The sequence below is a fragment of the Salmo trutta genome, chromosome 13 (genome assembly GCF_901001165.1).
Source record: "Salmo trutta chromosome 13, fSalTru1.1, whole genome shotgun sequence".
NCBI lineage: Eukaryota > Metazoa > Chordata > Actinopteri > Salmoniformes > Salmonidae > Salmo > Salmo trutta.
The window spans coordinates 647,559-662,924 of NC_042969.1; the positions used below are offsets into that span (position 1 = coordinate 647,559).

A 15,366-nucleotide genomic window follows, 5' to 3' on the forward strand; every position below is an offset into this window, starting at 1 on the left:
GTGTCAAGAAAATAACCTCACACTCAATGTCAACAAAGCAAAGGAGATGATCGTAGACTTCAGGAAACAGCAGAGGGAGCAGCCCCCTATCTACATTGACGGGACAGTAGTTGAGAGGGTGAGGGTGGAGAGTTTTTACGGACAAACTGAAATGGTCCACCCACACAGACAGCGTGGTGAAGAAGGCGCAGCGGCGCCTCTTCAACCTCAGGAGGCTGAAGAAATCCGGCTTGTCACCAAAAACACTCGCAAACTTTTACAGATGCACAATCGAGAGCATCCTGTCGGGCTCTGTCACCGCCTGGTACGGCAGCTGCTCCGCCCATAACCGGAAGGCTCTCCAGAGGGTAGAGAGGTCTGCACAACAACGCATCACCGGGTGCAAACTACCTGCTCTCCAGGACACCTACACCACCCGATGTCACAGGAAGGCCAAAAAGATCATCAAGGACAACAACCACCCGAGCCACTGCCTGTTCACCCCGCTAACATCCAGAAGGCGAGGTCATTACAGGTGCATCAAAGCGGGGACCGAGAGACTGAAAAACAGCTTCTATCTCAAGGCCATCAGACTGTTAAACAGCCATCACTAACATTGAGTGGCTGCTGCCAACATACTGACTGAACTCCAGCCACTTTAATAATGGAAAAATTGTAATCAATTTATCACTAGCCACTTTATATAATGGTTACATACCCTACATTACTTATCCCATATGTATATACTGTATGCTATACCATCTACTCCATCTTGCCATATTGATGTAATTAAAGGTATCACTAGCAACTTTAAACAATGCCACTTTATATAATGTTCTCATAGCCTACATTACTCATCTCATATGTATATACTGTACTCTTACCATCTACTGCATCTTGCCTATGCCGTTCGGCCATCACTCATTTATATATTTTTATGTACATATTCGTATTCATTCCTTTACACTTGTGTGTATAAGGTAGTTGTTGTGGAATTGTTAGGTTATATTACTTGTTAGATATTACTGCATGGTCGGAACTAGAAGCACAAGCTTTTCGCTACACTTGTATTAACATCTGCTAACCATGTGTATGTGACAAATAAATTAGATTTGATATGTCAAGTCTGAAGACTTGAATGGTTTTCACTTGCAGATGAAAAGCCAAAATGTGAAGTGTAAGAGCCCAACAAACACCGCTGCAGAAAAAATATCAGCTTCCTCAGATTCCATTTGGCCCTAGTCATTACAGTATATTTTTTATTTTATTTAACCTTTATTTTACTAGGCAAGTCAGTTAAGAACAAATTCTTATTTACAATGACGGCCTAGGAACCTTGTTCAGGGGCAGAACGACAGATTTTTACCTTACCCTTTCGGTTACTGACCCAACGCTCTAACCACTAAGCTACCTGCCCAATAACACATAATTTCTTCTTTTGTGGACAATTAACTGAAATCTTATTCGACTCTTCTATTTTATTACATTCTAGTAACACTACTTAGAATTCTCCAGACACAGGTTTCCGTGCTGTTTCCGTCTTTGCCCTGACATGTTTCTCTATGTGTAGATGTCCCCTGATGACGACGCAGTGGTGACCTTGCTGTGTGAGTGGGCGGTGTGCTGCAAGAGATCTGGCCGCCACAGGGCCATGGTGGTGGCCAAGCTACTGGAGAAGAGACAGGCAGAGATCGAAGCCGAGGTGAAGGAGAGGCCCGCACAAGTGCGCACACACACACACATACACACACACACACACACACACAAATACAGCACCGTGACTGCCCCCTGCTCCATAATTACACGGGCCCATGAGTCACAGCTGTTCCTGAGTATTCTCCTTTCTTCCTCCTTGATTCTCCTTTGTTGCCTCTTGAAAACATGTCTCTCATGCAAAATAGATTTTTACCTCGAGATTACACTTGTGTGTAAATAAAGGATGAAGACACCCCTTTAAATAACAAGATTATACATTCTTTCATAAGATGAGGTATAGGTTTTTGTATTTCCAGAAGGCTATTTTTCTTTGCAATGTTGTCTAAATCGTTTAATGAAATTGTACTCCCCTGTAAGGTATATTTGCTCAATGGCAGTGGTTCTCACACTATGGGTATGATTGAGGGTTCACAGAGGTGCGGTGAGTCAGAGGTGGTGGATGAGAAAGGCTCGGTGTCATCGGGCTCTCTCTCGGCGGCCACCCTGCCTGTGTTTCAGGACGTGCTCCTACAGTTCCTGGACACCCAGGCCCCCATGCTCAGTGAGTCTGCCCTTCACTTCATTCATACTACTATTTAATTATATTCCCTTATTTTGGTTGTCTGCAGCTCTGTCCCTAATGGGACCCTATTCTCTATAATGTACTACTTTTCACCAGAGCCCTGGTCAAAAGTAGTGCACTATAAATGCAGTATTGGGTGCCATTTAGGAGCCAGCTAGGCTCTCTGCATCTCTTGATATTGTTCCTTATTCCAGCACCCTTTTGGATTTACAGTCTCCCCGACAGTTGAGTTGTTATGCACTACTATGTCTCTGGGACTTGAGCTATGCTGTACTGCGCTGGTCAAGTTACACATCCACCCTAGTGCTGAAAAGGACAATGTGAAAAGAAAACATCCGCAACAGCACAGTATTGTTCGAGTCGGCACGATAGTGGGAAATGGGTATCGGGTTTGCTAAACTTAATAAGGGTCCTGTGCGGCTTAGTTGGTAGAGAATGGCGCTTGCATCAGGATAATACGTTCGATTCCCGCTTGGGCCACCCGTACAAAAATGTATGCGTGCACTAGTGTTAGTTGCTTTGGATAAAAGTGTTTGCTAAATGTCATAATATATTATAAACCTTTCTGTTACTGCTGCTAATGCTAGTTTGTCACTATACACTCGATCTCCCTCTGTCTCTCCTCCTTAGCTGACCCAAGCAACGAGAGCGAGCGTGTGGAGTTCTCCAACCAGGTGCTGCTCTTCTGCGAGCTCATCCGCCACGATGTCTTCTCCCACAACATCTACATGTGCACGCTCATCTCCCGCGGTGACCTGGCCTCTGACTCCCACCTGCCCCGCCCCCGTTCCCCTAGCGATGAGCCCTCGGACGAATCGGAGCGCAAGGAGGCTGGCAGCAGTGTCAAGAACGAGGCATGTTATGTGGAGGCGGCTGTTGTTATTTTGTTGTGCATGATGAATCATCCTACATTTACATTTCAGTCAGTTAGCAGATGCTGTTATCCAGAGCAACTTACAGGAGAAATTAGGGTTAAGTGCCTTGCTCATGGGCACATCGACAGATTTTTCACATAGTCGTCTCGGGGATTCGAACCAGCATCCTTACGGTTACTGGCCCAACCTGCCGCCCCATCATCAGTAATAACTAATTGCTTTTTAATTAATTTGGGGAATAAATATTGTATTTTTTCTTTTCGCAGGACACTGGTCTCTCAGAGTCAATGGAGATTGATCACAACTCGAGTACTAATTTCGATGAGGTAAGCATCATGTCTTAGATGAGACGAGTAGAAATTGGCAGCCACTGTAATGTGCACTAGTGAATATTCTCCCTGGCACAACTATATAGTATTCTTACCTGTACTTCATCCTACTTTCCCATTGACCTCCGGATAACCTTTCCATGCTGTGTACAGCCCTATTCATTTTAGCTGTCTCTTGTTTTGTAGATGTTTTCTCCCCCCATGCACTGTGAGTCAAAGGGAAGCCCCTCCCCCGAGAAGACTGCCCAGGATCCTGACTTTCCATTGGTTTACGAGCAGCCCCGCCACATCCAGTATGCCACCCACTTCCCCATCCCCCAGGTAAGCAGTCCGGAGAGAGGCTTTTGCTAGCTCAGCTCTAACACACAGATGGATTTTAATTCTGGGTTATCAGTGCAACTCTAGACATGTTAGCCCTCTGGGCAAAAGCCTAGGCTCTGGGAGCGAAGTTCACTCATCACCCAGTAAAGCTTTGAACTACTTCCGCTACATTGGTAACAAAAGTTTACAGGTTTCTGGTAATGCTTTTCACACAACCTCCACAACATAGCCTATGCACAAATGTACTCACTTTTTGACACAGTTATCCCTTTGAGCTAAAGACTAGGCTTTTCGCTAAGGGTGCTAACACAAGTCTGCAGATCTCAGATAACTCATAATGAGCTGCCGCTTTCAAGGAGAAGGACACTAATCCGGACAGTTATAAGAAATTACGCTTTGCCCTCAGACGAACCATCAAACAGGCAAAGCATCAATACAGGACAAAGATTGAATCCTACTATAGCGGCTCTAACGCTCGTCGGATGTGGCTGGGCTTGCAAACTATTACGGACTACAAAGGGAAACCCAGCCGCGAGCTGCCCAGTGATGCGAGCCTACCAGACGAGCTAAATGCCTTTTATGCTCGCTTCAGGGCAAGCAACACTGAAGCATGCATGAGAGCACCAGCTGTTCCGGACGACTGTGATCACGCTCTCCGTAGCGGATGTGAGTAATCGCAGTCCTGATGTCTAGAAGTTATTTTTGGTCATAAGAGACGATAGCGGCAACATTATGTACAAAATACAGTTGAAGTCGGAAGTTTATAAACACCTAGGTTGGAGTCCATTAAAACTGGTTTTCAACCACTCCACAAATTTCTTGTTAACAAACTATAGTTTTGGCAAGTCGGTTAGGATGTCTACTTTGTGCATGATACAAGTAATTTTTCCAACAATTGTTTACAGACAGATTATTTCACTTATAATTCACTGTATCACAATTCCAGTGGGTCAGAAGTGTACATACACTAAGTTGACTGTGCCTTTTAAACAGCTTGGAAAATTCCATAAAATGATGTCATGGCTTTAGAAGCTTCTGATAGGCTAATTGACATTATTTGAGTCAATTGGAGGTGTACCTGTGGATGTATTTCAAGGCCTACCTTCAAACTCAGTGCCTCTTTGCTGAACATCATGAGAAAATCAGAAGAAATCAGCCAAAAACAATGTACACCTCCACAAGTCTGGTTCATACTTGGGAGCAATTTCCATATGCCTGAAGGTACCATGTTCATCTGTACAAACAATAGTACGCAAGGGACCACACAGCTGTCATACCACTAAGGAAGGAGACGCGTTCTGTCTCCTAGAGATGAACGTACTTTGGTGCGAAAAGTGCAAATCAATCCCAGAACAACAGCAATGGACCTTGTGAAGACGCTGGAGGAAAAAGTTACAAAAGTATCTATATCCACAGTAAAACGAGTCCTATATCGACATAACCTGAAAGGCCGCTCAGCAAGGAAGAAGCCACTGCTCCAAAACCGCCATAAAAAAGCTGGACTGGATTGCAACTGCACATGGGGACAAAGATCGTACTTTCTGGAGAAATGTCCTTTTGTCTGATGAAAGAAAAATGTAATTGTTTGGCCATAATGACCATCGTTATGTTTGGAGGAAAAAGGGGGATGCTTGCAAGCCGAAGAACACCATCCCAACTGTGAAGCACAGGGGTGGCAGCGTCATGTTGTAGGGGTGCTTTGCTGCAGGAGGGACTGGTGCACTTCACAAAATAGATGGCATCATGAGGGAGAAATTATGTGGATATATTGAAGCAACATCTCAAGACATCAGTCAGGAGTTAAAGCTTGGTCGCAAATGGGTCTTCCAAATGGACAATGACCCCAAGCATACTTCCAAAGTTTTGGCAAAATGGCTTAAGGACAACAAAGTCAAGTTATTGGAGTGGCCATCACAAAGCCCTGACGTCAATCCTATAGAAAATATGTGGGCAGAACTGAAAAAGCGTGTGCGAGCAAGGAGGCCTGCAAACCTGACTCAGTTACACCAGTTCTGTCAGGAGGAATGGGCCAAAATTCACCCAACTTATTGTGGGAAGCTTGTGGAAGGCTACCCAAATGTTTGACCCATGTTAAACAATTTAAAGGCAATGCTACCAAATACTATATGAGTGTATGTAAACTTCTGACCCACTGGGAATGTGATGAAAGAAATAAAAGCTGAAATAAATCATTCTCTCTACTGTACTGACATTTCACATTCTTAAAATAAAGTGGTGATCCTAACTGACCGAAGAGAGGGAATTTTTACTAGGATTAAATGTCAGGAATTGTGAAAAACTGAGTTTAAATGTATTTGGCTAAGGTGTATGTAAACTTCCGACTTCAACTGTAAGTAAAAAAGTACATAAAACCCAAATGAACGAAAAACCACAATTGGCTGGGGGCACGTAAAACATCTGCTTCTCCAGCGCCATCTTACGTGATTAAGACATTTTTAAACAGGTCAACATTCACAAGGCCACGGGGCCAGATGGATTACAAGGACGTGTACTCAGAGCATGCGTGGACCAACTGGCAAGTGTCTTCACTGACCTTCTCAACCTCTCCCTGACCGAGTCTGTAGTACCTACATGTTTCATGCAGACCACCATAGTCCCTGTGCCCCAAAAAGCGAAGGTAGCCTGCCTAAATGACTACTGCCCCGTAGCACTCACGTCGGTTGCCATGAAGTGCTTTGAAAGGCTGGTCACGGTTCAGATTAACACCATAATCCCGGAAACCCTAGTCCCACTCCAGTTTGCATACCGCCCCAACAAATCCACAAATGACGCAATCTCAATCGCGTTCCACACTGCCCTTTTCCACCTGGACAAAAGGAACACCTATGTGAGAATGCTGTTCATTGACTACAGCTCAGCGTTCAACACCATAGTGCCCTCAAAGCTCATCACTAAGCTAAGGACCTTGGGACTTAATACCTCCCTCTGCAACTGTATCCTGGACTTCCAGGTGGTAAGGGTAGGCAACAACATACCTGCCATGCTGATCCTCAACACGGTGGCCAGTCAGGAGTGCGTGCTTAGTCCCCTCTTGTACTCCCTGTTCACTCACGACTCCATGGCCAAACACGATTCCAACACCATCATTAAATTGGCTGACGACACAACAGTGGTAGGTCTGATCACTGACAACGATGAGACAGCCTATAAGGAGGTGGTCAGAGGACCTGGCAGCGTGGTGCCAGGACAACAACCTCTCTCGCTCAACGTGAGCTAGCCAAAAGATCTGATCGTGGACTACCTCAAAAAGAGGGCCCAACATGCCCCCATTCACATTGAAGGGGCTGTAGTGGAGCAGGTCAATAGTTTTTCAAGTTCCTTTTGTGTCCACGTCACCAATAAACTCTCATGGTCCAAACACACCAAGACAGTCGTGAAGAGGGCACGACAACGCCTTTTCCCCCTTAAGGAGACTGAATAGATTTGGCATGGGTCCCCAGATCCTCAAAGTTATACAGCTGCACCATCGAGTGCATCACTGCCTGGTATGGCAACTGCTTGGCCTCCGACCGTAAGGCGCTACAGAGGGTAGAGCGCATAGCCCAGTACATCACTGGGGCCAAGCTTCCTGACATCCAGGACCTATATACCAGGTGTTGTCAGAGGAAGGACCAAAAATTGTTATTGTTACTTTTTTATAAAATGTTTTTACTTTTTTATTTAGTACATTTTTTTCGATGATCTATTCCTCGAACTACGTTGTTGGTTAATGGCATATAAGTAAGCATTGTATTCGGCATGTGAAAAATAACGTTTTGATTTGAACAAGCGCGAACAAGCGGGAGCATCTGTGAACTATGTGTTGACTCACTCCTTGACACAGTTAGCATTCTGAGCTAAAGTCTAGGCCAGGGATGGGCAACTGCAGATAAAAAATATTTTTTATTGGCGAGTTAGTCTAGCGACCAGCTACCTTTTAACTTGTAGTAATCTGACCGGGGAGCCCCAATTGGATTTTGTTAGTCACTCATTCAGATATCATATAAAAAAACTGCAAACATTTCTCTCAACCTAATGGCAAAATGTCCAGAATTGCAGAAAATTTGCTGTAAAACTGAAGAAGAAAAAATGATCCGTCCCATGACAGAATGTGCTAAGTCTTCTCCGCCCCATGGCATAATGAATTGCAGCAAACTTGCTTTAAAAGTGCAATGTTTTCTCTATGCCCCATGTTAAAATGTGTAGAATTGCAGAAAATGTACTCAAACTTTTTTCTACGCTGTCAATATGGGGGGGGGGGCTAAAATGTTTTGCTCTCAAGGTGGGGGGGGATTCCTCAACAAAATGTGGTTTTGGTTCCCCAGAAGGCTAGGGCTAACTCTGGGTGGGTATGGTTGTGGGTACTCAGACCCACGGGCCAGTATGGCCACTCATGATGAGTTCAGATTTTTTTGTGGCCCCAACCCCCGACAAAAGTTGCCCATCCCTGGTCTAGGCATTAGCGATAAGGGCCAACATAAGTCTTCAGATCTCAGGCTACATAAACTACTTCCACTACTTAACGCGTAGTGTATACATTGACTGACTTGTTGTTCCCAGGAGGAGAGTGCCAGTCACGAGTGTAACCAGCGCCTGGTGGTGCTCTACGGCGTGGGAAGGCAGCGAGACGAAGCAAGGCACGCCATCAAGAAAATCACGAAAGACATCTTGAAGGTGCTCAACCGCAAAAGCACAGCAGAGACCGGTAAGACCCTTGCTGGTGGTTTACATGCTTTACGATTGATGATGGTAACTGCTTGTATTATCTTGTCTATGGGGCTTCTGTTTTCCCAAGTGAAAAATGGCATGTTTGATGTATTTCTCTCTGCAGTTGCTTTTAGCATGTTTCACGTAGAGGGATAAGAAAGACTGTGCTCGTTCTGGAAACCTGAGACTCTGACGTAACTGCGCACCGGTCGTGATGTTCAACCATAGATTTATGGAGCTCTCAGCAGATGTGCTCCCTGTATATCACACAACATATCATGTTTGTGCAGATTGCAGCGAGCCGTTATCTTGTTCACATAGTTTTTTATGGATGCTGTCCCTTTTTTTTTTTTTTATGCTGAATCGGCTCTCGGGCTACCTCACAAATGGCGCACTATTCCTACATACTGCACTATGTAGGGAATAGGTTGCCATTTGGGACACAGGACTCTGCTGTATACTGCTGTATACATCTGCCACAATCTTGTCCCCTCAATAACGTTTCCCAAGTTGAAAACTGTCCTCAGAAACCTTCATGTCTTTTCTCCGACACATTTTCCCGCTCTGTTCTTCATTATAGAACACAGGCTTTGGACTTTTTTGCCGATTTTACCCCGGAGCTCGCAACCTTCATTCAATTTTAATTTCATCCTGTCCGATTTCTATGCTAATAGCTGTCAGTTGCTGCCACCCATCTTATTTCTCAGAGCATGTGACCTTATCAAGGGTTATTTGAAAAGTGATAATTACACAGGCTGAAGTTCTTTTTGCTTATTTCATTCAAGTAATTTCTTCTCTTTTCCTTTTAATATTTTAATAAACTACTCTTTTCCTTTTAATATTTGAATTGTGCTATTTGAGCACAATCTATTTTATAATGTACATTTTAAAAGTGCATAGGGTGCCATTTGGGACATAAACATGTCATCAGACGAGCTCTAACCGTTGAGAATGGCCCTATATATATATATATATATATTATATAGTCAATCTTATATATCTTATATATAAATAGTCGATCTTCTTTTCTTTCTCAGGGGGAGATGAAGGACAGAAGAGGAAGAGGAGTAAGCCCGAGGCCTTCCCCACAGCAGAGGACATCTTCTCCAAATTTCAGCACCTCTCCCGCTTTGACCAGCACCAGGTCACCTCTCAGGTGAGTGACGCCCCTCCCATAGCAGTCCAGTCTCACCTTTTTTAATGGTGCTCCAAAACTTGCTAGTGTAATCCTCTGAAGTTATTCAGTATAAATAGATACTGATGATATGTCCAAGGAAGTCGCAATTAAATGATTCCTATAAAACCACATCTTTTACTGCAAACTGATATTTTCAATTTTTTATTTTAATTTTAATACTGGAGTATGCAATGTTATGGATATTCACAGTTATGTATTTACAGTAGGCCTGTTGCCCTTCTCTTCTCTATGACTAGGTGTCCAGGAATGTTCTGGAACAGATCACCAGCTTTGCCTTAGGGATGTCCTATCACCTGCCCCTGGTCCAGCACATCCAGTTCATATTTGACCTCATGGAGTACTCCCTCAACATTAGTGGCCTCATTGACTTTGCCATTCAGGTACAGCTTTACAGTGGGGGGAAAAAAGTATTTGATCCTCTGCTGATTTTGTACGTTTGCCCACTTAAAGAAATGATCAGTCTATAATTTTAATAGTAGGTTTATTTGAACAGTGAGAGACAGAATAACAACAACAAAAATCCAGAAAAACGCATGTCAGAAATGTTATAAAATGATTTGCATTTTAATGAGGGAAAAAAGTATTTGACCCCTCTGCAAAACATGACTTAGTACTTGTTGGCAAAACCCTTGTTGGCAATCACAGAGGTCAGACGTTTCTTGTAGTTGGCCACCAGGTTTGCTCACATATCAGGAGGGATTTTGTCCCACTCCTCTTTGCAGATCTTCTCCAAGTCATTAAGGTTTCGAGGCTGACGTTTGGCAACTCGAACCTTCAGCTCCCTCCACAGATTTTCTATGGGATTAAGGTCTGGAGACTGGCTAGGCCACTCCAGGACCTTAATGTGCTTCTTCTTGAGCCACTCCTTTGTTGCCTTGGCCGTGTGTTTTGGGTCATTGTCATGCTGGAATACCCATCCACGACCCATTTTTAATGCCCTGGCTGAGGGAAGGAGGTTCTCACCCAAGATTTGACGGTACATGGCCCCGTCCATCGTCCTTTTGATGCGGTGAAGTTGTCCTGTCCCCTTAGCAGAAAAACACCCCCAAAGCATAATGTTTCCACCTCCATGTTTGACGGTGGAGATGGTGTTCTTGGGGTCAGAGGCAGCATTCCTCCTCCTCCAAACACGGCGAGTTGAGTTGATGTCAAAGAGCTCCATTTTGGTCTCATCTGACCACAACACTTTCACCAGTTGTCCTCTGAGTCATTCAGATGTTCATTGGCAGACTTCAGACGGGCCTGTATATGTATTCTTGAGCAGGGGTACCTTGCGGGCGCTGCAGGATTTCAGTCCTTCACAGCATAGTGTGTTACCAATTGTTTTCTTTGTGACTATGGTCCCAGCTGCCTTGAGATTGTTGACAAGATCCTCCCATGTAGTTCTGGGCTGATTCTTCACCATTCTCATGATCATTGCAACTCCACGAGGTGATCTTGCATGGAGCCCCAGGCCGAGGGATATTGACAGTTCTTTTGTGTTTCTTCCATTTGCGAATAATCGCACCAAATGTTGTCACCTTCTCACCAAGCTGCTTGGCGATGGTCTTGTAGCCCATTCCAACCTTGTGTAGGTCTACAATCTTGTCCCTGACATCCTTGGAGAGCTCTTTGGTCTTGGCCATGGTGGAGAGTTTGGAATCTGATTGATTGATTGCTTCTGTGGACAGGTGTCTTTTATACAGGTAACAAGCTGCGGTTAGGAGCACTCCCTTTAAGAGTGTGCTCCTAATCTCAGCTCGTTACCTGTATAAAAGACTCCTGGGAGCCAGAAATCTTTCTGATTGAGATGGGGTCAAATACTTATTTCCCTCATTAAAATGCAAATCAATTTATAACATTTTTGACATGTGTTTTTCTGGATATTTTTTAGTTTTTCTGTCTCTCACTGTTCAAATAAACCTACCATTAAAATGTATAGACTAATCATTTCTTTGTCAGTGGGCAAACGTACAAAATCAGCAGGGGATCAAATACTTTTCCCCCCACTGTATCTCTAATGTCAATGCATTTAATCGTAGCATTTAATTACAGTTCTCGTAGTGATAGTTATATTTTCTATTTTTTTCCCTGAATGGTTTTAATATTTGTATAGCTAACCTTCTCTTGCTTCCCCTCTCCCGTGTGTGTGTGTGTGTGTGTGTGTGTGTGTGTGTGTGTGTGTGTGTGTGTGTGTGTGTGTGTGTGTGTGTGTGTGTGTGTGTGTGTGTGTGTGTGTGTGTGTATCTAGCTGCTGAATGAGCTGAGCCTGGTGGAGGCAGAGCTGCTGCTCAAGTCATCCAGCCTGGTGGGCAGCTACACCACGGGCTTGTGTCTGTGCATCGTGGCCGTGCTGCGGAGGTACCACTCCTGCCTCATCCTCAACCCCGAGCAGACGGCGCAGGTCTTTGACGGGTAAGTCACACAAGCTTAACTATTCACCTTTATAGCCTGGGTGCTAATGCTATCCAACCCTTAGTCATTCACATCAATAGCCTGGGGTGCTTTCCAACCCCTAGACATTCAGCTCTATTATATAGCCTGGTCGCCAGTCTGAATTGACTTTAGCCATTGTATGTGCAAGGCAGTGACATAGCGTTATTGAATGCAGAAACAGTCAGGTACCTAGGCTATTCACTGACAATAAACCCGTCTCTGTTATATTCAGACCTAGGTCATCAAAAATTATAGCTAAATCAAATACTTTGGAGTCAAATGCGCCCCTCAAATACTTTGCACTTTTTGGACTATTGCAATTGGCACCCTGTTTCCTGCAAACTCAATTCAACCCGTCTTCCATATCTCATTTAGTACAGGAAGCGTTCTGTCCTTTGTTGTTTTGCATTAACGTGTTGAATTATTTTCATTAACCAGGTTGCGCATCGTGGTGAAGTCAGGGGTGAACCCTGCAGACTGCTCCTCAGCTGAGCGCTGCATCCTGGCCTACCTGTATGACCTCTATACCTCCTGCAGTCACCTCAAGAGCAAGTTTGGAGAGATCTTCAGGTTAAACATCAACATGGACCATCAACTGTTCAATGCAGTTTTATTGTATTCTACCATTTCCATGACATTGTTTTAGTGGGCCAAGTGAAGTAAACATTGTGTTGAAACCAAAATATTTGGCCCCACATGGTAAGCCGTCTAATGATTTTAAAAACAATCCGTGTCCTTCCTCTCCCTCAGAGCCATGTATTTAGAGAGTTGGGGCAACTTGTAGAATTTTGAATATTTGTTCAAATTTTAGACATTCAGTTACATTGCATTGTTTAATATCCCCCATGTAATGTTAATTGGGAGCTAACATTGCTGCCATAGAATGTTGTAGTGCTATGTACATGAATCATAATGCAGAAACATCAATGTCCAAGCTCTCTAAATATATGTCCTTCCCTGGTCCAGTGAGTTCTGCTCCAAGGTAAAGAACTCAATCTACTGTAACATCGACCCGTCAGACTCCAATATGCTGTGGGACCCTGTGTTCATGATGGAGGCCATCGCCAACCCGTCGGCCCACAACTTCAACCACAGCATGGTGGGTAAGATCCTCAACGACAGCCCCGCCAACCGCTACAGTTTTGTCTGCAATGTCCTCATGGATGTGTGCGTGGACCACCGGGACCCCGAGAGGCAAGCGCTGTTTTTCTATAATTGTGGATATGTCCAGATGCATTAAAACAATACAGGAGTCTTGACTGTCAACCAACCAGTTATACGTATCTTATATGAATTATATAGTAAGGTGTTATGAGTTTAATACCCATCTCTGTGTGTCTATTTATACAGAGTGAATGACATTGGGATCCTGTGTGCGGAGCTGACTGCGTACTGTCGCTCTCTGAGTGCTGAGTGGCTGGGCGTCCTCAAGGCCCTCTGCTGCTCCTCCAACAACGGCAACTGTGGCTTCAATGACCTGCTGTGCAACGTGGACGTGAGTGTGTTCACACGCACTCGGCACACCTACACGTACACACTGTGCAATAGCGTGCAGCTCTTTCGCTACACCAATTAATATGCATTCACATTCAGAGAGTTTAATAGTCACGTGTACAGGGTTGCAGATGTAATTACAAGGTACAGTGAAATTCTTGAGCTCTGATGCAGGACAATTAAATAATATATACATATTCACTGTGGCAATGATAATGTCCATTGGAGTGGGGGCAGGGTAAATGCCAGTTGAGGGGAGTTGGAAATGGCCATAGGGGGAGCAGCAGGGGGAGAGGGTGGGTTTGAAGACTGGGGGAGTAGGTGGGGGGGACATGGGAGCAGATAGCTGGCTAGTGGTGGCTATTCAGCAGCCTGATGATCTGGGGGTAGAAGCTATTGGACAGACTTACAGATTTTGCCATGATGTTCCTATACTGCAACGGTCTGAGTGATGGAAACGGGAAGAACAGACCGTGGCTGGGTGCCCTGATGATCTTCTTGGCCTTCCTGCGACACCTGGTGTTGTAAGTGTCCTGGAGGGCAAGCAGTGTGCATCCAATAATGTGTTCGGTTGAGCGTACCACCCTCTATAGTGCCTTGCGATCCGCGGCAGTGGAGTTGCCATAGCAGACTGTGATTCAGCCCGACAGTATGCTCTCGATGGTGTTCCTGTTGAACACTGTGAAGGCCCTTGGAGACAGGCTGAATTTCTTCAGCATTGAGATGTGTATGCCGAGGATCTTGCCAGTTTTACCGTCTCCACGGCCCAGTTGATGAGGATGGGGGCGTGCCCAGCCTGGTTCCTCCTGAAGTCCACAATCAGCTCATTTGTTTTTCTGACGTTGCGGGAGAGGTTGTTAACCTGGTACAGCGGCGTCAGTGTTTACATCCTCCCATTAGGCCATCTTATTGTTGTTGGTAATTAGGCCTACTACTGTTGAGGCCACGCAGTCGGGTATACAGGGAGTACAGGAGGGAATTGAGGATGCCCCCTTGTGGAGAATCAGTGTAGAAGGTAATGTTGCTTACCTTCACCACCTGGGGGTGGCCCGTCAGGAAGTCCGGGACCCAGTTGCATTAGGAGAAGTTCAGTCCCAGGGCCGGGAGCTTTGTGGTGAGCTTAGCGGGCACTATGGTATTGAAGGCCGAGCTGTAGTCAATGAACAGCATCCTCACATATGCATTCCTTTTGTCCAGGTGGGTGAGGGCAGTGTGCAGTGCAATGGCGATTGGGTCATCTGTGGATCTGTCAGGGCAGTAGGGGAATTGGAGAGGGTCGACTGTGTCGGGGGTGGAGGTGATGTGGTCTTTGACTAGCCTCTCAAAGCACTTCATGATGATGGAAGTGAGTGTTGGGTCAGTAGTCTTTCAGTACCTTTCCCTTTCTTGGGCATGGGGTGGCAGCATAGTCTAGTGGTTAGAGCGTTGGACTAGTAACCTAAAGGTTGCAAGTTCGAATCCCTGAGCTGACAAGGTACAAATCTGTCGTTCTGCCCCTGAACAAGGCAGTTAACCCACTGTTCCTAGGCCGTGATTGAAAATAAGAATTTGTTCTTTACTGACTTGCCTAGTTAAATAAAGGTAAAATAAATTTAAAAAAAATATATTGGACATTTGAAGCAGTTGGGGCCTGAGCTAGAGAGATTAAAAATGTCCGAACACACAACAACCAGCTGGTATGCACATGCTCTGAGGACACGGCTAGGGATGCCGTTAGGGATGCCTTACGAACACATTTGAATGAATTAAGTGGGTCTTTGAGAGACCGTA

General features: G+C 44.9%; 1 protein-coding gene across 4 annotated transcripts in view; it reads left to right on the top strand.

Moving 5' to 3' along the window:
- The window catches only part of LOC115205048 (mediator of RNA polymerase II transcription subunit 12), a 93,557-nt gene that overhangs the window by 13,480 nt on the left and 64,711 nt on the right, over positions 1-15,366 (top strand). For 3 of the 4 annotated variants that reach the window (XM_029770613.1, XM_029770610.1, XM_029770612.1), the window contains exons 11-22: positions 1,550-1,681; positions 2,101-2,236; positions 2,888-3,111; positions 3,399-3,458; positions 3,648-3,782; positions 8,343-8,487; positions 9,527-9,645; positions 9,924-10,067; positions 11,918-12,081; positions 12,541-12,672; positions 13,069-13,296; positions 13,453-13,597. In XM_029770613.1, the coding sequence (XP_029626473.1) occupies positions 1,550-1,681; positions 2,101-2,236; positions 2,888-3,111; positions 3,399-3,458; positions 3,648-3,782; positions 8,343-8,487; positions 9,527-9,645; positions 9,924-10,067; positions 11,918-12,081; positions 12,541-12,672; positions 13,069-13,296; positions 13,453-13,597 (1,764 nt within the window). The remainder of the gene's footprint in view (positions 1-1,549; positions 1,682-2,100; positions 2,237-2,887; positions 3,112-3,398; positions 3,459-3,647; positions 3,783-8,342; positions 8,488-9,526; positions 9,646-9,923; positions 10,068-11,917; positions 12,082-12,540; positions 12,673-13,068; positions 13,297-13,452; positions 13,598-15,366) is intronic. The other variant, XM_029770611.1, reaches the window with a different exon arrangement.